The sequence below is a fragment of the Cebus imitator genome, unplaced genomic scaffold (assembly GCF_001604975.1).
Source record: "Cebus imitator isolate Cc_AM_T3 unplaced genomic scaffold, Cebus_imitator-1.0 Scaffold170, whole genome shotgun sequence".
Taxonomy (NCBI): domain Eukaryota; kingdom Metazoa; phylum Chordata; class Mammalia; order Primates; family Cebidae; genus Cebus; species Cebus imitator.
The window spans coordinates 4,370,844-4,381,536 of record NW_016107485.1 but is presented as its reverse complement, the minus strand read 5'-3'; the positions used below and the strand labels follow the sequence as shown (position 1 = coordinate 4,381,536).

The window sequence follows — 10,693 nt, the reverse complement described above, 5'->3', positions numbered from 1 at the left end:
ATATATATATATATATATGTAAACAAAGTAATAAATCTTGTCACACTGTCAGCTCGCCCTCATGTAGACATAGCTTAGCTTTTACATAGGTAAGTCTCCAATATAAGAAAGGCCAGGCATGGTGGATGAAGTCATCGGGGTGGTTCCTAATCCAATATGCCTGATGTCCTTATAAAGGGTAGATTTAGGCTGGGTGCAGTGGCTCACACCTGTAATCCTAGCACTTTGGGAGGCCGAGGCAGGCAGATCACGAGGTCAAGAGATCGAGACCATCATGGCCAACAAGGTGAAACGCTGTCTCTACTAAAAATGCAAAAATTAGCCAGGCATGGTGGCATGTGCCTGTAGTCCTAGCTACTCGGGAGGCTGAGGCAGGAGAATTGCTTGAACCTGGGAGGCAGAGGTTGCAGTGAGCCGAGATCATGCCATTGCATTCTAGCCTGGGTAACAAAGTGAGACACTGTCTCAAAAAAAAAAAAAAAAATAGTATTTCATTTTATTCCTCTACATATAAAGCCAATTCAAATTGTCACTGGATGAGTAGGGTTGAAACCTTTCTGAGAGTATTGAGCACAATCTCACTACTGCATTCTTGAAACATCACATAAATTTTTGATTAAAAGTAATTCGCTCTAATTTTTAAAATAATCTACTTGTCAAGAGTGCATTGCTTTGCTGGCGTCTGTGATCAGCTGGAGATGGTGGTGAACGGCCTGGTTGCATTTCTTGGAAGATCTTTCATTCTGCTGCTCAACCCAGGTCTCTGCCTTCCTTAGAGACTGAGGATCATCCATCGGTTTCCCTGATTCAGGAAGAGCAGGGGAGTTGAATGGAGCAGGGACTCAGAGAGTAGAAAGAGGGCACAGGGAGGAGCCCTGGGGACAGGGACAATGATGGGAGAGGAGGGGGGACACGGGAGATGGGAGAGAGAGGGAAGCTGTGAGAAGGAAAGGGAGAGACAGAGCTGGGCGCCCTTGGGGGAGCAGGGAACCCAGAGGAGGCTCTGAGCAGAGGGGAAGGCAAGGCCCGGGGGAGAGGGGAGGAGGGGAGGCCGATGGGGCACTGGGCAGAGGGAGGGAGCCCTCACCTGGAGAATGGCCTGCAGCCTCCTACTCAGGGCTTGGCTGTGCTCATTTAGTCCCTTCCAGGGCTTGAAGCGGCATCCCTGGTGATCCACAAAGGTGTCCCAGCAGTGCCTAAACTCTGAAACAGGACAGGGGAGATAAGTCACGTTCTCCTGTGGGGAGGGGAAGGCACCGAGGGCCCTGACTCTCAGGACAGACTTCCACATGCTGTTTTCAGTCCCTCCTTCCCCTCTCCCTCCCCTAAGGACTTCCCTCCTTCATCAGACACTTCCTTCCCATTGGAATCTGAGCCAGCCCAGGTCTCATTCTTCTGGAAGCCCCAAGTCCTTCTTACACTTCCAGCCACCCTCCCCGCCTTTCCCAGGCCTCCATCTCCTGGCCTGGCCTCTCTCTTCCCATAGACTCCAAAGTCAGGCCCAGAGAGCAGCTCTCGCCTCTGCAGGCAGCAGACCAAGACCTCTCCCCCAGGGATGCCGGCCCTCCCCACTTTCTAGTAACTCCCCAGGGCCCTCTCCTGCCCCGGCTGACCCCACCCCACTGCAGGCTTCCATTCTCACCGCTGTATTTCATCATGGAAATTGGGGCCCCAGCCCAGCCCAGCCTGCACAGCCCCTCCTCATATCCTGGGTGATAATCATAGATGCGGGCAGCGAAGATGCGCAGGTTCACGTGTGGGTTCTGTTGAAGGAATTCAGCCACCTTCCGGGCACAGCTGAAGCAGGGGCTCCAGGAGATGAAGCAGGTGACCCTGTAGCGCTGGGCCGGGTCCAGCTTCCAAAAGGAAATCAGGTCCAGGAGGCACAGCTCTGCATGGCGGGCTTCGGGGAAACCAGGATTATTTGAAGCCTAGAAAAGACAGCAAGGTGTGAGGCCATCTTTTGTGAGCAGAGAGGGACAGCCTGGATCAGGTGAGGCTGGGTGTGGGGCAGCCTCCCACACAAAATTAGAAGGGGCACCAAACCCCAGTTATCAAGATGGTTTCTTTTCTTCTTCTTCTTCTTCTTTTTTTTTTTTTTGAGACAGAGTCTGGTTCTGTCTCCGAGGCTGGAGTGCAATGGTGCCATCTCAGCTCACTGCAACCTCCACCTCCTGGGTTGAAGCGATTCTTGTGCCTCAGCCTCCCCAATAGCTGGGACTACAGGCATGCACCACCATACCTGGCTAATTTTTATATTTTTAGTAGAGATGGGGTTTCACCATGGTGGCCAGGCTGGTCTTGAACTCCTGACCTCAAGTGATGCTCTCGCCTTGGCCTCCCAAAGTGCTGGGATTACAGGTGTGAGCCACCACACCCAACCTGATTTTGAAAATAATGTATTAATTTTATTTGACATTATGAAGGGATTTCTCTGATACTGACTATTTGGAGCATAGTCTCATTTTGGACCTGAGGTCTGTGCCTTCGGGACCCTCACTCTGGGCCCAGGCCTGCAGGGAGGGGCTGCAGAGCTAGGGGAGGGAGGACAGATGCCACTGAGCTGAGTCTGAATCCCTTGTGGGGAGACTGACCTCTCTACCCAACATTTCCCCTCAGCCCACCCCTTCTGTGACCCATAATTATAGAAGCTTCCACATTGTGCTTTACCCTGTACTGGGTCCGTGGGTGACATAGACTGAGGCGAGAGGGCTCCCTTTGCAGGGAGAAGTGGGGACAGGGGCCCCCAGTAGGACTAACCCCAAATGGGGAAGGGCCCCGGTCATGGGGCAATTGTCCTTGTTGAGCCCAAGGAATTATGGCATTTGGTCCAAACACAAGTGAAGGATTTTCCATTTCGATGAGGAACTAGTGAAGCCCAGGACGCCAGTGTGGAGAGGACTCAGAGGAGAAGAGATGACACCACCTGTACTAAGAAGGGGCTGTGGGTCATTCCGGGGGGAGTCCCGTCCCACGGGATAGGCGGTGATGGAGACCGGCACCCTAAAAAGTAGCTCCCGAGCAGTGTCTGTGGGCCCAGCAGGGTCTACACTGAGCTCATAAAGCCCAGAGGAGCCCCCATGTCTAGCACCAGAGCTGAGCAGAATCGGGCCTCTCCAACCAGGGGCTGTGCTGGGCGGGAGCCAGGAAAGATCATCCCTCGGGCTCAGGGCCCCTTGGCCTGTCCTGTCCCGGCTCCTCCCCAAATGCTGGCCATCCCTGCATCCTGATGTGGGCCTGTTCTGGCCTTGCTGGGGGCTCCACCCTGGTCAGGACAGAATCCCTGGTGGGCCTCTCCTGCCTCAGCCTCTCTCCCCGCAGGATGTAGCCCAGGAGCAGGCACTGGGGAATCCTGGCCTTGTGAGATCAGGTAGGCCCTGAGTCCTCAAATCCCACCGTTCTAATGATTCCTGGTGAGAGCTGCGTCTGTGAGGGGATCCTGGGAGGGTCTCAGGAAGCACTTTGCCTTTGACCCCACCTGGCCCTGGTGCAGACCCTTTTCCTCTGCCCGGATCCTCTCAGAGCACAGCAAGAGAGGGGATGGGATGGCTGAGCCCTGGACCTGGGGGTGACTCTGGACTAGTGGTGCCCCCGAGACACGTGGCCGGTTAGGCATGTGGGGCTGGAAGCTGCTGATCCTAGAGAGTCACTGAAGCTGAGGTCTCCCTGAACCCCAGGGCCAAGCAGCAGCAGCGCAGGAAGCACAGGTGACAGACAGTCTGCGGGAGCCCACGGGTCCCACCCAGAACCTTCTAGTCATGCGTGTCCCTGGATGGGGAGGGCCCTGCGTGGATGCGGGTGTCTGGTGATCACCTCGTTGAGTATGAAGCCCCTGTGCTGGTGCAGCGGGACCCAGGTGCCACTGTTCAGGTGCTCCACCTTGTAACACAGGTAGGTCTGGTGCTGTCCAAGGACCGAAGGGTCGTTGGTAAAGTTGTAAGCGAATGTGCCTGGATCCATCAGGTGTCTGTGGACAGCGGAGGGGGCAAGGGACACTGGATGCCCAGAGGAGTAAGAGCCCTTCTGGACTGCCTCGCCTTCCCTCCCTCCCACCTCCCCCTCCTTAACCCTTGCTCCCCACATCCCTTTGTACCTGTCAGAGGGGCTCTGGCTCACTTGCTGGAGCCTCCAAACCTCCTCCTCTGACCCCTTCTGGGGCTCACTGGGAGATCCCTGCAGCCCTGGGGCCTGTTGGGGCCTTGTCAGGGTCTCCCAGGGTCAGCTCTGTGTGCTCAGGCCCTTTGGGGAGGCCCCTGACCCTCTCCCTGTGCTAGAGCTGGGTCTCCTTCCCTGGCCTCACCATGCAACCCAGTCCTCGCTCTGCTCGCCCTCAGTCCCTGCTGGAGATGGACCTGCTGGGGCTTCCCTCCTGCAAGCGGGGTGAATACTACCACACCCAGCATCAGGGCAGAGACGCTCCTGAGCGGGACCAGCAGGAGAAGAGCCTGCTAGGGACTTTTTTTTTTTTTTGATAATTCACAGGATTTTCTTCCACTGCCAGAAAACGCCTGTCCTCACAAGACCACAAATTATGAAAATAAAAGTGAACTCTTAGCGCCCAGTGCAGAGGCATTTCCAAAACAGAAACGCCAGGTCTTCTCCCTGGACTGGACAGAGGGGAGGATGTGAGCTCTGATGGGATTCTGCAGAGCCTGGAACTGGGAGGAGTCTGGCTGGAGAAGCCATGGGCATCAGCTGAGGGGTCATGTGGGGACCCCAAAGAGAGAGTGAGAAGAGGAGCAGCCTGGGGCAGGGAGTGTGTCGGGGGCTAAGGAGCGGCTCAGGAGTGTGGGGTGCAGGACGAATGCGGTGGGTGGAGCATGCAGGAAGGTCTGGGTGGAGAGACCGTCAGGGTCGGGTCCGGAGCCTCTGGGAGACATACACACAGGACAGGAACCCCACCCTTGCCCCCCAGGCCCACCCACAATGACTGTATGTTGCCGTGGGCTGCACTGTTTCTCCCCAAATTCCACATATTGAACCCCCAACCCTCACTGCCTCAAAGTGTGGCTGTATTTGAAAACAGGTCCTTTCTTTTTTGTTTGAGAAGTTTCGATCTCTCCCCGAGGCTGGAGTGCAGTGCCACAGTCTGGACTCACCGCAACTTCTGCTTCCCGGGTTCAAGCCATTCTCCTGCCTGAGCCTCCAGTGTAGCGGGGATTACAGGCTTACACCACCCACCTGGCTAGGTTTTGTATTTTTGGTAGAGACGTGGCTTTGACATATTGGCCAGGCTGGTCTTGAACTCCTGACCTCAGGTGATCACCTGCCTCACACTCCCAAAGTGCCACGATTACAGGCATGAACCTGTGCACCCAGCCTGGGGACAGGTCCTTTCATCAAATGATTAATTTAAATGAGACCTCTAAGGTGGGCCTAAATTCACTTGGCTGGGGTCCGTAAACCAGGAGGACATTTGGAGGCAGAGAGATACCAGGGGTGCAGGTGCACAGAGCAAAGGCCACAGAGGACACGGCTGGGAGCGTCCCCTGCCAGCCAGGAGGAGCGGCCTCAGAGGAAACAACCGTGCACACCGCTCCACCTTGGACTTGCAGCCTCCACATCTGTGAAAAAATAAACGGCTGCCGTGTGACGCCCGTCCTGGATCATCCTCTATGGCAGCCGAAGCCTCAAGCTCTGTTTCCATAAAGGCGGCTCCTTCTCAGGGGCTCAGCCTTTAAGGCTGTTGCTCAAAGCTTCCAACAGTCAGACTTATGAATATTCACACCCATTTATGACAAATTTCGTTATGCCAGGGAGATGGAAGGAGCCAGGTTGGGGCTCCCAGGCTGAGGGGAGGGTGGCCTCGGGGGTGGATGGAGGTCACTCTGGAGGCAGAAGGGGTCTCTCACGCACAGGAAGGGCCCAGGAAAGCAGGGGAGACAGTGAGGTGGAGGGAGCAGATGTGGGGATGAGGGTGGGGGTGGGGGTGGGGGGTGTTACCATGAGGGCAGGAAGTGGGGCAGGAGGGAGGGCAGAAGGGCTCATCCAGGAGGGGACATGCTCTGGGACACAGGGGAGGCCTCAGGAGGATGAGCAGGAGGTGAGGAGAGAGGTGATGAGGCCGGAGGGAGACCCTCACCTGAGAACCTCCCCCAGCGTGATGCGCAGTAATGTATAATGTTTAGGCAGTGCATTCCAAGGCATGAATGGCTCTCCTTGGTTTTCTACGAAATTGTCCCAACAGTGTTGAAATTCTGAGAAAAAGAAGAGAGAACGCAGTCAGGCCCAGCTGGCCTCTCTCCTGTGACCCTGGGGCCCTCCCCTCCCAGACCTACTCCGGGATGTTAGTTACTCTCAGTGCCAGACCTGACCCCACAGGCTCCCCTGGGACACCTGGCCTCTGCTGGCATCACAGACCCACAGGTAGGTGTGGGAGGGACCCACCGCAGATCCTCATGCAGTCCCCCCCACACCCCTGAGCCCCACTTCTCACCGCCATAACTCATGATCTTCATGGTGGCATGAGGATTCTTTTTTTTCTGACACAGTCTGCGAAGCCCCTCCCGGTAATGTGGGTCCCAGAAGTAGTAGAGGCGGGCCACGAAGATGGTCAGGGTGACCTTCCGGTCCTCGGCCAGGAACTTGGCCATGTTCCTTGCACACATTGGGCAGGGGCTCCAGGACACAAACCAGGTGACCTCGTACTCCTGGTCACTATGCAGCTTCCACTTTCGGAACCAGTGGAGGAATCTCATCTCTGGGTGGTGTTGAGGCTTCAAATAGACCTGGGAGAAGAGGAGGGGCAGGGGAAGCTGTGGGACACTGAGCAGGAGGAGTGCAGGGGTGGGGCAGGGGGAGGAGGGGCCAGGACAGGGCTGGGGGATCTTGTTCATCGAAGCTCCTTTCCTCCATCCCCCCTCTTTGGCTTGAGAGTTTGTCTGCTCCAAAACTCATGTTCAGTGTTAACTGCTATTGCAATGGCCTTAAGAGGTGGCACTGACAAGAGGCTATGAGGCTGTGGGGACTTCACCTTTGTGGGTACCACTGGGGTGGTTATTCAAGGGTGATTTCAGCCTGTCTTTCTGTCTCTTCCCCTCCAGCTGAAGGGGCAGCGTGTCAGACTAAACTCCTGCTTCCTCTGTCCCTGTGTGGTGGAGAAGCAGTGGCTCCACATCCCAGGCCGCTCTGTCTGCAGCATCCCCTGAGCTTCTCCCAACAACCTTCACCCCCACGTGACGGTGCAGCTCGCAGGCCCCGGAAACTTGCTGGTGCCTTGACTTTGGACTTCCCAGAGTCCAGAACTGGAGCCAACGCATTTCTGTTCATTGTAAATTTCCCCATCTCAGTCATGCTGTTGAAGCATCACAGGGTGCACTGAGACACGTGCTTCCCTTCTGTCGGTAGTTTTCCTGGCCCTGTTCATAGCCTCATGGGTGAATTCTGGCATCCATTCTCCCAGACATCCATTCATCAGACATGCTCAATCCAAGCTGTGGCCTGGCCCTCTGGGGTTGGCCTCGTTGCTGCCTGCCATCTGCTGGGGAGGCTGCTGGACCTGTGCTGTCCGGTGTCGGGAGCGGGGCACTGGCCATGGGGGCTACAGAGCACTTGAAATGGAGCCTGCTGAGAGACTTGGCCACAAGAAAAATACACCACTAATTTCTCTCTCTCTCTCTCCCTCTCTTTGAGTCAGAGTTTAGTCTTGTTGCCCAGGCTTGTGTGCAATGGTGTAATCTCGGCTCACCACAACCTCTGCCTTACGGGTTCAAGCGATTATCCTGCCTCAGCCTCTGGAGTATCTGGGATTACAGGTGCCCACCACCACGCCTGGCTAATTTTTTTGTATTTTTAGTAGAGAGTGTGTTTCACCATGTTGGCCAGGCTGGTTTTGAACATTTAACCTCAGGTGATCTCCCTGCCTCGGCCTCCCAAAGTGCTGGGATTACAGGCACGAGCCACTGTGCATGGCCTACACCGCTCATTTCAAAGACTCAGTGTGAGAAGAAAAAGAAATTTCACTATTTTGTGAAGAATTTTATGTTAATTAATGTTGAAGTAATATGTTAGCTACATTGGATTAAATAAAATACCAAAATTTGGCTGAACACAGTGAGTCTGATGCGACAGATTGCCTGAACCCAGGAGTTGGAGGCTTCTGTGAGCCGAGATGCCTCCATTGCACTCCAGCCTGGGCAACAAGAGTGAAACTCCATCTCAAAAGAAAAAGAAAAGAAAAGGCCCTGTGAAGAGTCAAACCCCCTCCACGATCCGATGGTCAAGCAGGAAGGTCAAGCAGAAAGGTCAGGCAGGAAGGTCAAGCAGGAAAGTCAAGCAGAAAGGTCAGACAGGAAGGTCAAGCAGGAAAGTCAAGCAGAAAGGTCAGACAGGAAGGTCAAGCAGAAAGGTCAGGCAGGAAGGTCAGGCAGAAAGGTCAGACAGGAAGGTCAAGCAGGAAAGTCAAGCAGAAAGGTCAGACAGGAAGGTCAAGCAGAAAGGTCAGGCAGGAAGGTCAGGCAGGAAGGTCAAGCAGAAAGGTCAGGCAGGAAGGTCAAGCAGAAAGGTCAGACAGGAAGGTCAAGCAGGAAAGTCAAGCAGAAAGGTCAGGCAGGAAGGTCAAGCAGGAAGGTCAAGCAGAAAGGTCAGGCAGGAAGGTCAAGCAGGAAGGTCAAGCAGAAAGGTCAGGCAGGAAGGTCAGGCAGGAAGGTCAAGCAGGAAGGTCAGGCAGGAAGGTCAAGCAGGAATATCAAGCAGGAAGGTCAGGTAGGAAGGTCAAACTGGAAGGACAGGGCCACAGACTTGAAAAATGTGGGAGAAAAGTACACACTAGATAGCCCACTACCAGGCATTTCACTGATCAGTGCGTGCTTTGCTTCCCCAGCTGGCTTAGCTCCTGCCTGCAAATCAATTGGAGTCTGGGGGGTACCTCGCCTTCAAAGATATTTGCAACCAAAAGGGGCCTTGAGCAGTCGTTTGTTTTCATTTTCACTTCGTAGCACAGCCAGACGGTGTTCCGATCAGAAAGGATGGGTCTATTATAAAAGTCATCGACGAATGTGTCTGGATCCATTTGTACCACCGTGTTTCTGAAGACAAAAGAGAGAAACCAGCCAATTCGGAGAGCGCTCCCTGGAGCCCTGCGGGCTGATGTCCTCTGCACACAGCTCCCTGGACAACCCTGGGCCGCCCCCATCCCTCCACAGGCCTGAGAATTTCTGCTGCCTTCCCAGGCAGGAAGACCAGGGAGAGAACAAGAGAAGGAGGTGGTGGCAGGGGCAGCAGGGCCAGGGCGAGGCCTCCCTGCTCAGGGCCCAGCTCTGGTCTTTCCACGGGTACATTCTTCACTCTCCCAGTATTTCTGCCCAACCACTCTCCAAACCATTAGGAAAACGCAAAAGAGAATAAAGTTCTTGCCTGAGCATTATGGCTCACACCTATAATCCCAGCACTTTGGGAGGCCGAGGCAGGCAGATCACTTGAGGTCAGGAGTTTGAGACAAGCCTGGCCAACACGGTGAAACCCGGTCTCTACTAAAAACACAAAAAAATGAGCCAGGCGTGGTGGCAGGTGCCTGTAATCCCAGATACTCCGGAGGCTGAGGCAGGAGAATCGCTGGAAACCGCCAATCGGAGGTCGCAGTGAGCTGAGATGGCGCCACCACACTCCAGCCTGGGCAACAGAGTGAGATTCTCTCAAAAAAAAAAAAAAAAAAAAAAAAAATGAAACTCTTCACCCCCAAATGATAGCTTTTAAACTTTCAGCTCAGTTCCCTCCTGACATTTCAACTCTGTATATTATTATTTTTAGATCATAGCAGAACTGAAACCTGAGGCCGAGGCCACTCTTGTAAGTGCTGTGAGGTTCTGAGCTCGTGTGATGCTGACCTGGGCCTGCAGGGGCCATTCCCATCTTACAGAGGAGGTGCCAGAGGCGCAGAGAGGCAGGGTAACCTGCCCAGGCCATGGAGCTGGGGCCCCTTTCCAGGCCAGCCCTGTCCAGCCTCTGCAGCATGGGCCCTGCAGGAGGGAGCCATTGGGGACTGGGCTCTTTTCTCGCTACATTTTAAAATAAGAGCATTTCTCCTGACCATCGACTTTTTCCCCATATTTCAAGTTATGGCGATTGTGGAGGAAGAGCGTGTGTTTGGGGTCATCTGCATCTTCCTGTGCCCACAGTGGAGACATCCTTGGGAGGGATGATTTATCTTGTGCTTCAGAGACCACTCCCTCCCCAACACCCTCACATAAGAAAGACTTTGTATTTAAAACAAAGTAAATCTTACAGAAAGTTCATCAAAGCACTGTGAATTAAATTCCATATTGATCCAATCATCCTTTAGTTCAGTTCTGCCCGTTCCAAGAATGGTGGGAAGCACACAGAGGGAGCACCCTCCCAAGGTGGGGAGCACCAGCCTGGCAATGACTTTCAGGGGAGAGTCTCAGCAGGGGCCTGGGCTGGGACAGGTCGGGGAGGCAGCCCATTCAGAAGCAGCAATGGGGCAACCACACAGCAGAGCCTAGAGCCTGGCTGGGAGTGGGGGCGCCAGGGAAGCCAGAGGAGAGGGAGCCCAGGCCTGGGGATGGGGCAGGGGCAGGGAAAGGCCAGGGCTGAGACCCAGCTGGGCTGCCAGGCAGGAAGGAGCAGCAGAGGGCAGAGCGGGCAGCGGTACCTGATCTGTGCTTCTGGCCACAGCCTCCTTGGCAGACTTGTCCCTGCTTGTCTGGGGTGCTTAGTTTCACTTTTGTTTCCAGGG

At 54.7% G+C, this 10,693-nt stretch overlaps 1 protein-coding gene across 1 annotated transcript; it reads right to left on the bottom strand.

The window, feature by feature from the left end:
* Positions 1 to 484: 484 nt before the first annotated feature.
* Positions 485 to 10,693, bottom strand: LOC108315302 (DNA dC->dU-editing enzyme APOBEC-3G-like). The gene is made up of 8 exons (XM_017544593.2): positions 10,610 to 10,693; positions 8,867 to 9,026; positions 6,437 to 6,728; positions 6,083 to 6,197; positions 3,814 to 3,967; positions 1,643 to 1,931; positions 1,088 to 1,203; positions 485 to 802 (listed from the first exon to the last, which is right to left on the bottom strand). The coding sequence occupies exons 2-8, from the start codon at positions 9,008 to 9,010 to the stop codon at positions 773 to 775; spliced, it is 1,140 nt and encodes a 379-aa protein (XP_017400082.1). The 5' UTR covers positions 9,011 to 9,026; positions 10,610 to 10,693; the 3' UTR covers positions 485 to 772.